The 20,439-nt window shown below is 39.0% G+C and overlaps 1 protein-coding gene across 1 annotated transcript; it reads left to right on the plus strand.

The window, feature by feature from the left end:
• Positions 1–292: 292 nt before the first annotated feature.
• errfi1.L (ERBB receptor feedback inhibitor 1 L homeolog) lies at positions 293–18,405 on the plus strand. The gene is given in 4 exon segments (NM_001090002.1): positions 293–416; positions 13,185–13,373; positions 13,803–13,858; positions 14,107–18,405. Coding segments are annotated over 3 exon segments (1,206 nt in total). The 5' UTR covers positions 293–416; positions 13,185–13,251; the 3' UTR covers positions 15,135–18,405.
• Positions 18,406–20,439: the final 2,034 nt, after the last annotated feature.

Below are 20,439 nucleotides of genomic sequence, written 5' to 3' on the forward strand. Positions count from 1 at the left end.
CGTGGGAGGATGTAACGTACCCTACTACCACAGAATCGGTCGCCACGCATTTGTAGAAAATTTAAAAAAAAAAAAACACCGCCGCCGCCACCACCACCACCACCACCACCACCACAACAACAACACAACCCGCACGATTACTCATCCGCAGCTTCTTCCTGCTCTCCCCACGCTGCGCCACGGCTCTTTAAGGAGGCCGATATAAAGTGGGCGGGCCATCGCTGACGTCACTCTCCAGCCCGTTTATATAAGCGTGTCTGCCTGACATGCGAGCAGTAATTACAAATTGAAAGCAGAGAGGACTGTGTGAAGGGAGGAAAAAAATGCTACGAGGATATTAGTAACGCGGGACGGAGAAGGGATTGCCGAGCCTGAGAGAAAATGAGCTGACCTATTGGATTACTGAGCTGCCATAGGTATGACTTTGTTGTACTCTCTGCATGGTGTCATTGTGAGGGGAAACTGTATCCTATTCATAGCCAGCACAACACGGCCATTAGCAATGCTGCACAGAGAACCCTGTTTATGTGCAAGGAAAAGCTGCCTGTTACTAGGTATCTGCATGCAGTCTCATTCATCTCTTCATTTGCTTAATGTTTGCCAAGCAGTCACTTTGTCAAGTGTCCTGGGAATGACAGACCCCCACTTGTTGCTTTATAACTTGACTGCTCAGTAATAATAATTATTTAGTTTCTAAAGTCTGTTGATCCCTGATCTAGAATCAGTAGCTACTGTGCAGCCTGAGTGTCACTTGATCCATTTAGTGGCCCAGCATTGCAAATCACTTCTCTTGCCTGGCGCCTTTAATCCTCTTAATTACACACTGTCATTGGACTGTAGGTTGTGTCACTGGGCACTAGTGTCTGAGGATCATATAGAACCACTTACAGAGATATCCATACAGTCAAATCTGCAGTGCTGTCAGGGACAGCTCTATGGGATCATTAGAACCACTTACAGAGATAGATATACAGTAAAATCTACTGTACTGTCAGGGACAGCTCTATGGGATCATTAGAACCACTTACAGAGATAGATATACAGTAAAATCTACTGTACTGTCAGGGACAGCTCTATGGGATCATATAGAACCACTTACAGAGATATATATGCAGTAAAATCTACAGTACTGTCAGGGACAGCTCTGCGGGATCATATAGAACCACTTACAGAGATAGATATGCTGTATAATCTACAGTACTGTCAGGGACAGCTCTACGGGATCGTATAGAACCACTGACAGATAGATATACAGTAAAATCTACAGTACTGTCAGGGACAGCTCTATCGGATTGTACAGAACCACTGACCGAGATAGATATACAGTATAATCTGCAGTACTGACAGGGACAGCTCTATGGGATCATATAGAACCACTGACAGTATTGTAGATTTTACTGCATATCTATCTCTTCCAGTGGTCCTATATGATCCCATAGAGCTGTCCCTGACAGTATAGTAGATTTTACTGTATATCTATCTCTACCAGTGGTTCTATACAATCCCATAGAGCTGTCCCTGACAGAAATGTAGATTTTACTGTATATCTATCTCTGTCAGTGGTTCTATACGATCCCATAGAGCTGTCCCTGACAGTACTGTATATTTTACTGCATATCTCTCTCTGCCAGTGGTCCTATATGATCCCATAGAGCTGTCCCTGTCAGTACTGCAGATTATACTGTATATCTATCTCGGTCAGTGGTTCTATACAATCCCATAGAGCTGTTCCTGACAGTACTGTAGATTTTACTGTATATCTATCTGTCAGTGGTTCTATACGATCCCATGGAGCTGTCCCTGGCAGTACTGTAGATTTTACTGCATATATATCTCTGTAAGTGGTTCTATATGATCCCATAGAGTTGTCCCTGACAGTACAGTAGATTTTACTGCATATCTATCTCTGTAAGTGGTTCTATATGATCCCACAGAGCTGTCCCTGACAGTATTGTAGATTTTACTGTATATCTATCTGTCAGGGACAGCTCTGTGGGATCATATAGAACCACTTACAGAGATATATATGCAGTAAAATCTACAGTACTGCCAGGGACAGCTCCATGGGATCGTATAGAACCACTGACAGATAGATATACAGTAAAATCTACAGTACTGTCAGGAACAGCTCTATGGGATTGTATAGAACCACTGACCGAGATAGATATACAGTATAATCTGCAGTACTGACAGGGACAGCTCTATGGGATCATATAGGACCACTGGCAGAGAGAGATATGCAGTAAAATATACAGTACTGTCAGGGACAGCTCTATGGGATCGTATAGAACCACTGACAGAGATAGATATACAGTAAAATCTACATTTCTGTCAGGGACAGCTCTATGGGATTGTATAGAACCACTGGTAGAGATAGATATACAGTAAAATCTACTATACTGTCAGGGACAGCTCTATGGGATCATATAGGACCACTGGAAGAGATAGATATGCAGTAAAATCTACAGTACTGTCAGGGACAGCTCTATGGGATCGTATAGAACCACCGGCAGAGCTAAATATATGTACAGTACAAACAGTAGTGTAAAGGGTAACTCTAAGGGCTACAATAGGAACTTCCACTGGAACACACATTCTCTACTTTGCTGCTGTGCCCAATGAGGTTAGCTGATGCTCCACTGAGTCAGAATATTCTAGCGATGCCCTTGCTACAAATTCCTTGTCATTTTGCTCACAAAGGTGCAAAGGTAGAATCAAAGGAGTACAGTCATGCATGAATATATATAATATATATAATATACGTGTGCTAATATAAAAAAAAAAAAAAAACTTTGCAGAATTACCCACCTTGATAACTTTTATTATAGGGGCTCTCAGGACTGCAGCTTTGCGACCACTGTGCATATTTTCCTTCCTTGATTTGTGGTTACCCCCCCCCCTCCACATACACACATACACACATACATTGTTTATTGTACAGCTTAGTAGAACATGCCCGCACATTATAAACTGTAATTATAATGTCTATGTGGTGCATAAACATAAAAATCCAGTCTGCTCGCCGCAGTGAATAAGGGCCAAATTAAAGGCAGTAATATAGGCAGAGACAACCCACATACGTGCTGCAGAAAATCAGTGGTGTTGAATTCTTACAGTATTGTACCAACTTCCCATTCTCTAAAACCAGGAGGTGAGATGGTCATGTGTATATTACACTGATATTAGGATCAAGTATTTTATATATGAGACTGTTTCCTGGAAAGCACTGTCACAAAGAGAGTGAGTTTACGGACATTCATATCCTATCGTTCTAAACACCTTTCCAATATGCATCAGTAAACATTTTAGGTGGTTTTAAAGTTACATATAAGTGTCATTGCCATTGATGGCACTATCTGGCTGGCTTTAAATTCGGTGGAATACTGGTTCTGACCGAAGAGTCGGACCTAAACAACAAAAATGGACAGACCAATACTCGTTTCAGTAGCAATTACATTTACAAATAACTTTAAAATGCTGAAAATGTTTCCTGTATAGTAGAAAGTTGCTTGCAATTATTATTATTTTTAGTAGGGAACCATCCCCATTAATAATTGAAAGAAAAAATTCTCTTATTAGAAAAATACATGTACTTTTTTTCTTTTAAAGACTTCTTTGAGAAGCCACTGTGTCTTTAAGGGGGTGTGTCAGTGGCTAAAGGTGCACCTGCCACACAGGTAGGACAAGAATGGTTGCTAAGCAACTGTCAGGGGTGAAGAAAGGTGAGGTTAGATTTTTTTAATAGGCTGGTGCCTCTACTGGCTTGGAACAAATTGTAATCAGAATTGTAAATATATATGGACTATGACCTTTTCTAATGCCGTCTAAATATCTCTTGCTGTGGGGTTTCCTTATGGTAGTTTCTGGCCTTACATTTTAAAGGTTTTATAGAGTCTAGTATACAGTCTTAACAAATAGTTTGTCTTGCATGCACAGATTGTTGTTGGTGGGGTTTTTCTTAGTTTCTCAAACCCAAGTAAATGTGAGAGCTACTTTCATTCAGTGATATATGCTGACCAGGGTGCAGACCAGTGCAAGAAGAGACCATGTGGGTCAGGGAGCAGGTATCTATTTCTAATTTAATTTAAATCAGTCCTGTGCAGGGTTCTCTAACAAGTTAAGTATACCTTAAAGCCCTCTTTGTAAGGACAATATGTTTTAACTTCTGTCGAACTTAACCCGTTTTCTCATGTATCATAATTTTTTTTGGTGGGAGTCCTATTCAAAACAGCAATGAGAGAGGGTCTGATTTTGAAGAGCCCAGATTTAGAAGCAAGTGCTTGCATGATTTGACAAGAACCCAGTTGGGTCGTGATTGTTAGTCACTGATGATTATCTGGCTAGGGTGCACTGCGAGTGATGGTGTTGATTGTAAATAGGGTGTTGTAATCTAGTTAGTTAGCATGCTCGTTTTATGCTGTCAAAGGTATTTCACAGAGCTGTAAGTAATGAGGAAACCTGTACGGGGTTTCTTTTTTCATCAAGTCCCCTTCATTAATTATGTGCATTATGGTTTTCAGTGCTTTTGTCCTCTCTTTATTTGCAGGGCCATAAACTTTCACTGGTCTCTTAATAGTAAGAATAATCTAACTTTTAAATAAAGCCAAAAATCTGCGGTGGGATGTGTGCATATACCGAAACCTGTTATCCAGAAATCTTCGAATTACGGAATGGCTGTCTCCCATAGACTCCATTTTATCAGAATAATTCAAATTCTTTTTAAATGATTTCCTTTTTCTCTGTAATAAAAAAACAGCACCTTGTATTTGATCCAAACTAAGATATAATTCATGGTTATTAGAAGCAAAACCAGCCTATTGGGTTCATTAAATGTTTATATGATATTTCTTTAGTAGACTTAAGGTATCAAGATCCAAATTACGGAAAGATCTGAAACCCCAGGTCCCGAGCATTCTGGATAACAGGTCCCATGCCTGTACTACGTTTAACCACAATTAGACACGAAGGAATAGAGAAATAACATACATTAAATGAGAAATGTGTGTCCTCTAAGACTCCTCTTTATTCTACTGAATATCAATGACATTCGCACAAAATTTGCATTTATACATATGAGTGGGAGCTCACTTGTTGCTGGGCATTTTCTATTTTCTGCTACCTTTTGCTCATGGCCATATTCCACTCTGAAGAACATGGCTGAGCAATGTGTGTAAATGCAAATATCACAAGCAATGCACGTTAATATTTCTATAAGGGAAATTAGATTGGAGGCAATACAGCCTGTTATTGTTGTTGTTTACCTTTATAGCAGCAACATATTGTTCAGTGCTTTACAGAGATTATACATCATGCAGAACAGTCCCTGCCCCAGTGGATCTTTCAATCTAACCTTCAATAAAAGGCACACCATTTGCCCAGGTGCAGTAACCCCCTAGCAACCAATAAGATATTTGTTCTGTGAATGCTACCTGCCGATTAGATGTAGACCTGTAGCACACTCTGCACCTTATGAAAAAAAACGCCAGCGCTAATCACACGCGGCGGTTCGTTTTCTGAAGTTGCCTCACAAGGAAAGGGCAACTTCAGAAAACGAATCGGCGCGTGTGATTAGCGCCGGCGTTTTTCCATTTTAAGCCAGCGCAGAGTGAGGGAAAGCGTTTGGGGAGATTGATCGCTGCAAAGACGAGGCGATTAGTCGCCAGGCGAACAAATCTCCCCAAAAGGCCCAGTGTGGAACGTATATACAAACTCCTTTGCAGACCTGGCTGGAATCAAACCATGGGATGACAGGGCTAGAAATAGGGAGGGAATGTTGTGCACAACTAATAAGCTTTGCTTTCATACAGTATGTATATATCTATTCAAGAGAAGCTCTAAGCCCTACTTATTTACAGAGTATATTTTCCATTTATATACACACTTTACTGCAAATCCTCTGCTCATTCCATTGCATGATGGAGAGGAGATGATCCTTACAGTTTGCTTTTCCTTGGAGACTTAGTTGTTGATAAAAGGGGGAACATGAACATTAAGTTCAGTTAAGCAAAAGATGTTTGTTTTTTTTCGTAATTCCTGCTTTGTGTATAGCAAAAAATACAGAAAGAAAGGTCAGTGATATTTTTATAGACTGCCTTGAAATAGTATTCTAGCAGTTCTGCTATAGTTGACAAAAGAATTAGAAATGTGTCTTCTCATTTCCCCCCATCCTGCTTTCATTATCACCTTGCAGTGGTATGTCTATTTCCTAACCTGGGTACAAATAGGTCACGTATCTTAATGACAGCAAAAACAAGTTTTCAGGAGAATGCATGCATCATCCGCAGTGATTTGCCCCATTGTTTATCTTCTTCACAAACATTACATTTAAATAGTCCAAATAACCCCTTGCTCATTCATTTGTAATTCCTTCCCATTAGTCATAAAACATCTTATAGCAAGGCATGGGTGTGGGGCTTAAGGGAGAAATAGGTGAGCTAAAAATACTATACACCTACTATAGGTGATTTTTACGCTGCTTTTTTTTCATTATTTTTTTTTTCATTAGAGGAATGGGATCTGTTATCTGGAATGATTGGGCCATGGGGATTCCTGGTCAAGTGGTCTTTCTGCAATTTGGATCACCAAAAATTAAAACTAGTTCTGAATCATTACAGGTGCTACAAACTTAGTTAATTATTCCCTCATAGTCATTAGTATATAACATTCAGGTAGCTATAATTCAAACGCTCACCCAGTAAGTTAGATGGTTCGGGTGCATTTGCCCCGAACCCGCCTCATACTTTATCTTATATGCAGTTTCGAATGTAGGGTCACTAACCTCTCTCCGATAAAGGTCCGGATGCTGCGGCACAAACCCGTAGCAAGAGGAGATGATGTTACACCAATATTCCAGTATGGACACGCACTCAACAGACTTCTCAGAGGCGGTTAAGATCAATGATGCTTTATTTCACAAAGAGTAACAGACGCCTAACGCGTTTCGTGTTCAACCACACTTAATCATGTGGTTGCACACAAAATGGTTTAGGTCTGTTACTCTGTGAAAAATAGCATCATTGATCTTAACCGCCTCCAAGAAGCCTGTGGAGTGCGCGTCCATACTGAAAAAATTAACAACTGTCTGTTTAAATAGGATTCCCGTATTTCGGGGCTTTCAAATCCCATACGTGTGTAGGTAGTTGGTTGCAATTCCACTTATGCCATCATACATAATTTTCCCAGTTTGTTTTATGCCTTTGCCAATTGCTTATGTCAACCATTTTCGTTATGGTGTCCATAAATCCTCTGGTGTGGTCTTTTAGCCATAAGCAGTAATGAAGGAAGACTAAAATGGGGACATGTTTGTACAATGTGCGCTTAAATGAGAAGAAAGGAATCCTCATGGGGGCGGGGTTCTAAATGTTAGGCACCCCTGGTGATTATAATTAATTACCTGTAACCCTATAGCCAGTGCTTCTGCATCCACCATGGTTCTGTTGGAGCGCCATGTTGCTGTTGTCTTCCACTACATTCTCTGTTGGGCCAGGTCCAGGTGAGTCTGTACAGTAGAATGGAAAACCAGCTGCTGGCTTCTAGGTTTAGCTTTCCACAGACTATTATCATAAAAGTGGCTACAGACAAATGAATATATGTGATATATAGGGCAGGCTAAACTATAACATATAAGAATGTTTGCTCCACTGTGGACCCTTTGGCAAGTTGTTGCAAGCTATGCTTATCTTCCGCCATTGTTAAATAACCCCTGCCACCCCAGGGGTCTTTTTAACCAATTACTTTCCATTTACAAAAGGGCTAAGTGAGAGCCCTTGGCTGTTTTCATTTGCTGTATTGGGGGTGTGGAGCTTGCACTTTGTTCAGAGAATCCTGTCCTTGCAGTATGCATTCCCCTGATGTTTTTTTTTGGGTTGCTGCGCATGGTGCAGTAACTTTATCTTCTTCCCATCAAACCATTCCGGGCCTCGGTTTAAACACTGGGGTGACTTTGTATAAAAAGTGCCAAACAGGATGAGGCGTACCATAGAAATGTGCCTCTCCTCGCTAAATTTCCTAATAATACACTAGGCAAGTAGTTATAGGTGATCCCATTTAATTATAGGAGCGTACAAATTATACGTCTCACACCCTTCCACTAATATATGAATTTTAATGCCTATTCGGTATAGAAAAAGCAGCATCTGGCTATGGGTGAGCTGCCCTAAATGTACCAAGGATCTATTATACAAACTGGCAGGGGGCATCTAAGTCGCCCTTCCTTCCTCTGGCACGAAGCAGAAAAAAGCTTGAATTCAGTGCCAGTGGGCTCCTAGCTGTGCAAGGCACAAGTATTTCATGCAAATTCAGCAAGACCATGCCATTGGCTAAAACTGCAGGCAGCTATTTAGAAGGCAAAAAAACATGCAAAACAGAAACGTTTGGGTTTAATGGGATTTACTGTGCAACAAAGCTTCCATCCATCACAATTTATCACATATTTTTTCCCCTGCAGTGCCCCCTCCACACATATTCACTATTTGGAAACGTGCATTCATCGAATTTCAAGCATTAATCATCACAACGTACAGCAACAGAATGTCAAATGCGTTTCCAGCCTTCGGAAAAGTATTAATGCTTGTGATAGGCTTTTGTTTCCCTTTTTTTTTTGATCTGTATCTTCTAAGCTGACTTGTCAACAATATGTAATTTTGTATTTTTAAACACACCACCCCCCCTTCTGCGGCAGTAGGATGTGCAACTGCATTTTCATAATACCGTCCATTCACAGCTCCCTGCTGCTGGAATCCTTAGACCGGTCACCTCCTGTGACACAAAGGCCTTATTTATCTGCCATCAGCAAGGCTGAAGGATTTTTCTTTTCCTACGCATGGAAGGAAGAGGCGACTCTCGACGAGTAACTAAAATAATCTTTTTTTAGCGAGAGCCTAAATATTTTAAGTGTTCGTTTAAAGTTAAGAATTCCGCAGGGATTTGGAGAAAGCTACAATCCCTTCTTTGAAAGATGAGCTTTTTTAGAATGCGTTAGTTGTCTGTAATTATTTGTAGGGCTTTTGGCAGGGGATGGGGTGGCCAGAATACCCCAAAGCTTTAGGCTGGAACAATGTTTAGCTTTTATTTTTGGATCTGACCAGACCATTCTTTATTTTTTGTCGCATAGGTATAAATGTCCTTAATAGTACAGGTATGGGACCTGTTATCCAGAATGCTCAGGACCTGGGTTTTCTTCAGATAAGGTGTCTGTCTGTAATTTAGATCTTCATACCTTGCGTCTATTAGAAATTCATGTAAACATTAAATAGGCTGGTTTTGCTTCCAATAAGGGTTAATTATATCTTAGTTTGGATCAAGGACTAGTTACTGTTTCATTATTACATAGAAAAAGGAAATTATTTTTAAAAAATTGGATTATTTGGTTAAAATATGAGTATGGGAGATGGCCTTTCCGTAATTCAGAGCTTTCTGGATAATGGGTTTCTGCATGACGGATCCCACACCTGTACTGTGCACTATAATAACATGTGGCATTTGTTGTGATACGATTTGGACTCTGAAGCCACTTGTCTAGGTGAGGAAATGCTTAAAGCACTTAGCTGTATCTGTAACATCTCAGGCAAGATCATCAAATGGAAAGTAATAAGAAAACACAAACCATTATTGTATCATTTCCTATGCATTAAAAGCATCCCTGGAAATCTGATGGAGAATGCAGTGATTGCAAATGAGGGGGGAAGACATTTTTCCTGCACTTTTCACATCCTGCTGTCAGTTCCTGAATGATTACAGCACCCCGAGCAGGATGTGAGTAATCGGCAGTTCTCTGCCAGTCACCGCAATGACACTGTTACAATGTACTCATTCATATACCTTTTTATTGTCTGCAGCGTGGTGTGAAGAGTTTCCTTTTCAGAATTCTGAGCTGGCAAAATTTCGCTTCACTGATTGTCAGTGAGTTTTCCCTGACTTCCATCATTTTTTTTCTATTTTTTAGTGATGCTGCAACTTTTGGGTTCATTTTGAGGGACATAACATACTTAACCTGATCGTTTTCATGTTCTACACGTCATATTCACTGTTATTTGCTGTTTTTGATGGTTAGTTTTTTTTTTTTTAAAGATCTGGGTGCTCCTTGGGAGCGACCAGGAAAGTCTGTGCCAAAGGGCATGTTATGTTTGTACATGGGTTACTGTTAAGCATTTTGAAATATAAGTTAGCAGACTAAGGCTTGCAGATCTAGGTTTCGAATGACAAACACAAACCCATAGGGGCAAATATCCTAAACTGCGAAAATTTTCCAGCAAAGGCTTCGCACACATAACTACACTTCGCTCAGACAACGCTAATTTACTAAAATACAAAGCTGCGTCCAGGGAGCCGAATGCTGGCAAATTTTCGCTAGTGTTACGTCGACAATCAAAGCGAAGATGCGCTAGCGTTCAATTTTGCCTAGCGCAACTTTGTTAGAGGTCTTCGCTCAGACTAATTTGCATACGGCGGGAAATTATAAAGTTGAATGGACGTATATGTTGCGGAAAATACATTACACAAGTACAGGGAACCTTAATAAAGATTATTATAGTTGTTATAATGCCCTACACATGAGCCCACTGTATCGTTTATGTTCCATATGTTAGAAAATGTATGGGGGAACCCGATTGGCCAAAAAAAAATTTTAAGGACTTTTGCAGGCGATCACTCTGAAAAAAGGAAAAGACGCCAGCATTTTTTGGGGCTTAGAAACTTTTTTCACTAAAAATTGAGGAAGTCTTATGCGCTCCATTGCACTTCCCCTGGTCTGAGCTGGCGAAGGCAAGTCTGGCGAAAGAGGTAACGTTCAGTAAAATCCGCATCTTAGTGAATTTGCGGCGTCCATTCACAAGAGTGAAAATTCGCCTGGCGATAGAGTGTGAATGATAGCGTCTGTCTCTTTTGCTACCGAAGTTACGCCTGCGCCCGTTAGTAAATCTGCGACGTGCCTGAATGACATCACGCTGGCAATTTTCACCAGTGTTTGTCACATCGCCCTTTAGCAAATCTGCCCCAATATCTTTAGGGGAGTTCTGATATAAACTAGGGATGCACCAAATCCAGGATTCGGTTCGGGATTTGGCCTTTTCCAGCTGGATTCGGATTCGACTGAATCCTTGTGCCTGGCTGAACCGAATCTGAATTTGCATATGAAATTAGGTGTGGGAAGGGAAATAACATAACGTTTTGCCACAAAACAAGGAAGTAAAAAAAATTTTTTCCACTTTTTCCTTTCCCATTCCTAATGAGCATATGCAAATTCAGATACCCATGAAGGATTCAGGGATTCTGCCAAATCCTAAATAGTGGATTCCGTGCATCCCTAATATAAACGGAGCTGAATTCACAGCCATTGGTATTTCATTTCTCCACCCTGTTGCCCACTTAAGGGCCCATACTACAAACTTCCCACACTTGGGCAGTTACGTATCCACATGCTGGTGCTGGTATACAGCACGTCTCTTCCGAGTATTTCAGCTTTTTATGAGGAAATGGTAACATTAGTAAACACAGAGAGCATGAGCTGTCTGTCGGATGTTTATTGCAGTGATTCACATAATAGGAGCATGGACTCTGTTTCCCCGTTCTCTAGTTCTATGCACAATGTGTTACGTGGCATAACAGGGAAGGGCAAAGATATTTGTGCACTGCTCTGTATATAGAACGTTGTTTTCCTCAACAACATTGTGAGCTTGATTTTTCCAAAGCACGTGCTGGCTGGATGTCCCAGTATTTTATTATATTTACAGGTGTTTGCCTTATTGTCCATAACTTACAAGCAATGGATGTTACAGGGATCCTTATTTGTGTATTGTACATGGGAGTGCTGCCACACTGGTTCCCCTACAAGTTTATTTCACTCTAATGAAGAAAAATCATCCTGTGAACACATTCTCTTAAATATTGGGATAATATTATTTTTTTCTTTTTTCCTTAAACCTTTGCTTTCTCCCTCCTCTTTTTAAGGAAGTTATTTTTTTTTTTTGCTTTGCAATGCAGATCATCTAGTTAAATAAGACACATCTTCTGATCCGTTATGCAGATAACTACGTGCCTCAACAGACCCGTCATGAGGACTAGGTCTCTTCTGGTTATGTTTGTTTAAACCACTATCTCTTGCCTGTAATCTGCATTTTTTACTTGCACACCCTTTGTACTGATTTATCTCACAAAAAAAACTGTCAACACTGTGGCATGCAATTAAGCAGCAGCCATGTTGGATATCTTAAGCATTTTTATATCCCTACCTGAAAGGCCTCATGGCCTTTTTAGCATTCAGACCAAACTACAAAGCTTGACAACTCATACAACTTTTGTTTCTTCCAGTATCCCTGTTTGGAATCATTCCTTTAGATCCAAGTCTTGCTCCCTAAAATATCACAGATGTACATGTGTTATACTGAATGTCTGTGCCTAATTGGGAACATACAGTAGATATGATTTTATATAATATATTTTATTTTGTTATAGCATTTAGGATTATAACCAGCACTATAAACTGGTTATTCAAGTGTAGCAGGTGTAACACAACAGTCCCAGTAGTAGTAGTAGGCTGATGGCCACATAGATATCCATGTCAAGGTGTATGGCCTCTTCAAATTGTCCATCCATATTTATTCTCTTATACAGGTTTCTTACAAAGAATTGTTCCGTTTATTTTTTACGCAATGCTTTATAGCTTGGCTTCAGTGTATGAAACATCTCTAGGCATCATGAATTCCCGCTGCATTCCCAAGAACAACGTTGCAGAGTAGGATTATTGTTTATTACAAGGTTAGACTGAGGACTGTGTGTTTTGGCATCTGAATGGGCTCTCTGTAATGCAATTGGCACAGTGCACAGTATGAGTTGTTTGGACACAAGTGTGGTTTCCAGCTATTGGAACAGATTTGTTTTTGACTTAAAAATATTTATATCTATTTTTTCATTATGCTTCTGTAACAATTAAATATTCCAGATAATGTATATATCCGTTTACGTAGTCTGATTCATGAGCTGATGATTAACAGTCTGACTGATTAATAAATGGGACAATTTGCAAAAGAGGGTAGCGATGCCAGAGGTATTGTCCATACATTATTGAATGAAATACATGAATTTGATAAAGAGATATTAACTTTTAAGAATTCATACCTATTATTATTTTAACTCGTGTGGCATTCTGAGCTTTTCAATAACCCTTTTCTTTTGTTTTTGTATTTTAGTTGAAGGAATGACAGCTGCTCGTACATCAGGAGTACTTTATGAATAGGAGTCAGCAAAGAATACAAAATGACAACTGCTGGGATTTCAACACAAGAAACCCAGGTCCCATTGAAACATGGGTTTGTGCACAGTGGACAGGGAATAATCAGTTCCAATTCATGCTGGACGAATCCTGGTAATTTTGAAAAGTACGTTGAATTTAATCCTTAGAGACGTGTTGCACGTTTGACAAATGTACCTTCTTTAGTAAAAGCAAAACATATATTTTATAGGGTATGATTTACTGATAGTTGCAGATCATAAACAAAATACATTATAGATTTGTTGGCGGGTTCTAAAAAACTTCAATTCTTTTAGTAACATTTTGATTTGGCCTCCAACTAATTTGGTGCAAATTTACTGCACTGCAGAAACCGGTATCTACCAATCAGGTGATGCTTTAATTGTTCCAACTGTACTTGACCAATGAAAATGTTCTATGTAAGCAAATGAGCCACTGTAATCTGAATATATTCATTCAATGCGCAAAATCTGCAGTTAAATGTGTTTTGTTTTTTAAATTGTAATCCAAATAACTTGTATATTCTAAAGAACCTTTTTTTTCCTTTTTTTTGCAGTGCATACTCTCTAACCTGTAGTTTAAGGGCACCTACTCAGCATATATCAGCCATTGGTAAGTGTTTATATGGTGTCATCTTTCTAATTGAGTCTGCTATACATACAGAAGATTTCAAGTTATTGGAATTTAGACAACTCGCACAATTTTATTCAGTTAGTAGTATGTAGGTCATAATAGTTTATATTAAGACACTGATGCAGTTTACTGTTGGATTCAAAGACAGCTTACAGGATTATGAATATGCTCTGCTTTAAAATGTATTTCTTTGCAACAACTAATTGAATTCGTATTTTACGTTTTAGGCCACATTTCAAAGCCAATAATGAACGGACATTGCTATTCTGAAAATTGCATGAATGTACATTTGAAAAAACCAGGGTTTCTTCACCTTGTAGAGGATTTATCTACAAACTATGCAGAAGATCATATTGTTTCTTCCTTAAAAAAACTATCCATGAACAGTGGATCTGGTAATGAAAAAACACCTCCACTTACACCTGTCAAAAGTGGACCACCACAGTTTTCTGCCATCTCTTCACACGATCGAAGTTCAAGGCCGCTTCCTCCTCTTCCAATATCAGAGGATTGTTATTTCGATGATGCAGACAGTGAGGTAGAATTCTTCACAAGTTCTGATACAGACTTGCTTTTACAAGATAATAGACCATTAGCCTTTAAGTATGGAGTTCCCAGTAGGCGAAGCTTCAGGGGATGTGGACAAATGAACTATGCCTATTGTGATCCGCCATCTGTAAATAAACCAGCAGACGAGAGTCCGACATCTAACCAAAATGGACGTATACACAGCTCAAAACCTCAGAAATCTGAGCAAAGCCATAGGAAGCTACGGCGATCTCATTCAGGACCAGCTGGATCTTACAATAAACCTGCAATTCGTATAGGAAGCCATATAAATAGGACTTCCCCTAATTCTGATGAAGAAAAACCTGAAGTTCCACCAAGGATTCCCATACCTCCCAGGTCACTAAAACCTGATTACAGGCGGTGGTCGGCAGAAGTTTCTTCAAACACATACAGTGATGAAGATAAACCACCTAAACTGCCACCAAGGGAACCTCTGTCAAGAAGTAACTCTCGTACCCCAAGCCCAAAAAGTCTACCATCGTACCTCTATGGGATAATGCCCCCAACACAGAGCTTTGCTCCTGATCCAAAATATGTCAGTAGCAAAACTTATCAAAGGCAATATAGTGAGGGATCAGCCAATAAAATCCCTTGTATTTTGCCCATTATTGAAAATGGTGAGAAGGCCAGTTCTACACATTATTATCTTCTTCCAGAGACATCCTGCTTAGTGGAGCAGATATGATTTGTACTTTATGGAAGCAAAAGACTCGGAGGCTAGAAAAGCAGTTTTGTTCGAGTGACGGTAGCATATCTTTGAGTTCACCAAAGTCAGATGTAAAGATTAATCTGATGTCATTTCTCTAGGTTGTGGCAGGAATGCCCTAGAAAGGTCATACAATATATTTAGGATGTTACTTAAAATTTAGTACACTGACTTGTAAAGAAAGCTAAATATATACTGCTCCTATAGAGGAAGTATGTACAATAAGCTTCAGGTTCTGCTCATGTATTCTTCAAACAAATAAAGATTTGATTGAAGCAAAGCCGAAGCCACACTGAGCCTGCAAATGTCTGCCCCATTGATATACAAGGCCTTCTGTCATGAAAACCAAATGATGGATAGGCATGGAACTGCTAAGTCAATGCTGAACAATTATTTACTGTAACTTGCTTAGAGGCGGGTTTGTGTTGATCGGGTTTTTATTTTGCAGTTACAAAAAAAAGGACTGTTGTGTACTGCTGTGTTTAAAATGGAACGATTTAGTGAAGGAATAGAGCAGTATTTGTATATCCTGCCTTTGTATTTAACACTTTCTGATCCTGTTCGACACTTTTATTCCATAATTGTGAATTTCTCTAAAACCATTCTTTAATTAGCTGTTGCCACAAATTCCCAACAGGCTCCATAATGTTCATATATTCCCAGAGCTGAGTGAAGCGACAGATATGTGGGATTTCTAAGATCTGTCTGTCTCTTTCCACCCTTTTTATGGACAATTGGCACATGCTTGCATCTGTGTTGAATAGTTGCCAACATCTGCTCAATACATATGTCAGAAGGTCCAACAGAAGAATGATATGAAGAAAATTCTGTGTTTTTTTTTTTCCCCCTTAACGTTCCAATAGTGTTCATTTTAGTTGCCAGTAAATTCACTCATTTTAGCTGTTAATTCTGATTTTGTTTTTCTAGTGTGTAATGAATGTGATGCACAAGCTGGACTTGTGTTACTGTCATCTATTCAGTATTTATCTTTTCATATTCTCTAAGCAACTCTTTGAGGGCACATAACACAAACTCTCCTTCCTAAATGCTGATATATTCCATGTTGGATTTAGCATCCAAATATTTGCTTAGACCAATAATTGGAGTGCTTACAGCAGTAATTGAGGTGTGTGTGTGTGTGTGTACATTTGAGTGGGTGACTTGTTTAAAAAAACATACATAACTTGTCCTGGTCAGGGACATTTACGTTTGAGATCCTTAAATGGGTGGTTCACCTTTAAGTTAACTTCTAGTATGTTATAGAATGGCCAATTATAAGCAACTTTTCAATTGTTCTTCATTATTTATTTTTTATAGTTTTTTTAATTATTTGCCTTCTTCTTTTTACTCTGACCATCTTTCAAATTGGGGTCACTGACCCCATCTAAAAAACAAATCCTCTGCAAGCCCACAAATGTATTGTTATTGATATTTTTATTACTCGTGTTTCTATTCAGGCCCTCTGCTATTCATACTCTAGTTCTCTTGTTCTAATCAATGCATGGTTGCTAGGGTGATTTGGACCCTAGCAACCAGATTGGTGAAATTGCAAACCGGAGAGCGGCTGAACAAAAAGCTAAATAACTCAAAAACCACTAATATTAAAAAAATAAAACCAGTTGCAAATTGTCTCAAAATATCACTCTACTAAAAGTTAACTCAAAGGTGAAAGGCTTGTTTGTGTCCAAAATGAATCCTTGTTAAGACAAATTATCACTTATGGATGTCAAACCTGTTACTCTTGTGCTGTTTAGCTACAACTATTGGGGGGTTATTTTTTAAAAGCTGAGTTTATCTTAATATTTTCTGAAATATACTCCGATCAAATCCGCACATTTTTTTTTCCACTTATTTATCAATACATTTTCCTGAAAATGTCATGTGCTGGAAAAAGCTTGAAAAAATCGTGAAAATTTTGAATTGTACGATTTTTTTCGGATTTTTGCCCAAAAACCACAAAATTTTTGAATTATTGCACAAAACCCAGCGCAGATCAGGATATCTTTGGGACCTCTCCCATTGACTTATATACAACCTCGGCAGGTCTGAGAGGCCAAATATTCTGATTCAGACTTTTTCCATCCTCGGGGTATAATAAATCCCGAAAAATTCTAGTTTTTTTTCACTAAAAATTCAGACTTTATAATGAAAAAAACTAGAATTGTTTGAGTTTTTGGCATTCAGACTTTAATAAAAAATCCCTTTGGTGTCCACCAACAGTTCAACAGCCAAAGGACTGGGGGCTGGACATCCCCAAATGACAGGTTCAGCATTACTGAACTAGGCCATCAATTGCTGACACTAGAGCATGTACCCAATGAAGTCTTAGTAATTAAGAAACTTTATCTACTTTGCCCAAGATTAAGTTGCAAGCCAAATAAAATTGTGTTAGAGATGCATATCTATAGTGATCAGATAATCACCCCTCTACTCTAAAGATGGCCATAAATGGGCTGACCATGTACGATTGGCCTATGGGATGCCATACAGAAGGCCATACATGCCAATGGGCACTATTCTATTATTCTGTGTGTCTGGATTGTCTGCCTGAGTGATCGGAATGGTAGGAAGTGAAATGGAGCTCTTTTTCACTTCTTTTCTGCTGACCAACGGAAATATTCTGCCACAGGATAGACATTTCTCGATCCTGCAGAATCATAGGATGTCTAAATTGCTTCCAACTTGCCATTTCCCAGTTCGGTTGAGATCAGCCAATGTGCCCAACCAAATCTGAGCATGTCAGGCCACTTTAAACGCCCAGGGTATTTAAACCAAGAAGACAAGTTGAAGGCTTGTTATTATATATATCACCAATAATGTGTGATGTGCCTTTCTATAACAAAGCTGCTTTCTTTCTCTATGTATTTTCGCAGGCTGCTTTTTCCATTTTAATTCAGTGGGAGGACATTTGGGGCTGATTTAGCCGTTTTACATCTCGGTGTGTAGAATGTTGTGACTATAACAGAAGAGGTGCTGCTGTCTGAAACAGGTTCAACACTTTATTTGTCTCTGTCTTCATTATCCGGTGATACACATGCTGTTTACAGTTCGAAATAGATGGATGTTGTATAACAGCTATTTAAGTTGCCATGTTGTACTACAAACTAAATGAAGGTATAAATGTTATTCTAGAGTAAATGCACTGATATAACTGCATATGTACAGTATTTGACAAAATGATTTTTGCTTTTTTTTTAATACTGTGTGTTATGTCTTTTGAAATTAATAAAACTATAATATTTATGACACATTTAATGGTGTTGGTACATTCTTCAGAAGGGATAATGGATTGCTACATCAAAAGGGATAGGGTATCTGTCATTTAGTAAAACTGCCGTAGCGCAGTAACCCACAGCAACCAATCCGATTTATGCTTTCATCATTCTACATGTAATACATTATTCCACATATAGTAGACTGATCAAAGCAAATAATTCATTGGTTACAACACAGCAACTGATTTGTGCTTTTTTGCCTTTATTCTCCTGGTTGGACACTGGAAAAGTTTATGGAAAATCTCTCTGATACGCTTATTAAAGGAGAAGGAAAGGTCTTTTTACTTGGGAGTGCCAAAAGTTAGGCACCCCCAAGTGATTGCATGCACTTACGTGAAACCCCCGGGCTGGTGCACCTATTAGGAGATAACCATACCGGCCCGGGGGTTCGCTTGAAGAACGAAGAAGCAGTAAGTGGATCACTCCGTGATGAGGAACTCCGGGCCGGTGCAGTTTTCTACTGATAGGAGCACCAGCTCGGAGTGTCAGGTAAGTAAATACAATCACTTGAGGGTTCCTAACTTTTGGCACCCCAAATATAAAATTACTTTCCTTCTCCTTTAAGGAATTTAAAAGAGGTTGCTCTACTATCAAACATATTTATCCAAGAATAAAGAGACTATTCACCGCAAAAATTCACAATAGGCTCTTTTATATCAATATGTCCTAGAAAATCTGTTTAGTCAAGAGAAAATACCAATTCACATTATTATAGATATATTTGATACTGGTTTTGCCTGTTTTTCTTAATTTGGTCCTGAAATGTCACTTTTTTTTTTTCTTTTTTAAACTGCAAAGACAAACCGTATCAGTACTCGTTGGGAGCCTGTGAAATCAATACGTACCTAAAGGCTTAAAAGGACAGTGTGTATATGTATTATATAATAGTATTGCGTCCATTAATGATGATTTAAAAAAATAATGAAAGATAAAGCCTTGTTTGCTGTATGAATATGTATAGTCCCCAATCAAAAAAGCGAAAAATATTAGGTGGGTCTGGGGGTCAGTTGGTCCGAACTGTAACCCTAGAGGCAATTGCATTTTACTGTACTGGACAATGGTTGCATAGTGCTACATTTCAATGTTAAATACATGTATAATGGGAAAATATTGTCCAGCTAGATAATGTGTAATTGGAGGGGAAGGAAAATGCAGCCATGGAAGGATAATATACGTTTTCATTGCATGTAACTGTATTCAAGTTCTGACCTTGGCATTGCTAATTTGAGATGATTACTTTAAAACACTTTCATTTTTTGGTGTTATTGATTCTTTAAGTAGATATAAGAACCCTGGAGGGCCACATCTTCCTCCCAGGGCATCCATCTGAACAGGTCTGGCCTAGATCAAGGCTTATATTTGAACCAAAAAATGTTGAGCCTGAATAGATTACAAGTAAAGCCCAAAGGTTTCTGCAACTTCTACAGGAAATATAAAGCACATATATTGTGCCAAGGAAATAATGTCCTTATTTACCCCTGTATGGGAATAGCTTTATGTCCCATTACGTACCACTCTGACATCACTGTATCTGTTCTGGATTGTTCTAGCAAAGTATTGATATGCATAAACCCTAATAACCCAGTTACATAAGGCAAGGCATGTGGTGTTTTTATGGTTACGGCTGTAATGTGACTGCTCCCTGCCAAGTAATATGGGATTGTGTAATACAAGGAGCACTGGTGCCAGCACTAGATTCTTCTTTCTTTTTTTTTTTTTGCTCTGGATCTTCATGAACCCTGTTCAGTTCAATTAGAAATTGTAATGTATATTAGGGGAGCTGCTGCAGAAGGTTTGGGATAATACATTTAAGCAGCCTTCGTCACCAGCATATACCTACATGGCCACTGCAGTGTTTCTGTCTGTAACTTTATGGGACTGAATTCAAACAAACAAAAGATACAAGTACCAGTAAAGAACCTGCTGATGAACTTACAACAAATGTCCAGCACTCCAGACAGGTGTGCCTCTCCCATTAATGATTGACATGTTCCTGTGTATCAACCTAT

This window comes from Xenopus laevis, chromosome 7L, assembly GCF_017654675.1.
Source record: "Xenopus laevis strain J_2021 chromosome 7L, Xenopus_laevis_v10.1, whole genome shotgun sequence".
In the NCBI taxonomy this organism is placed as follows: Eukaryota; Metazoa; Chordata; class Amphibia; order Anura; family Pipidae; genus Xenopus; species Xenopus laevis.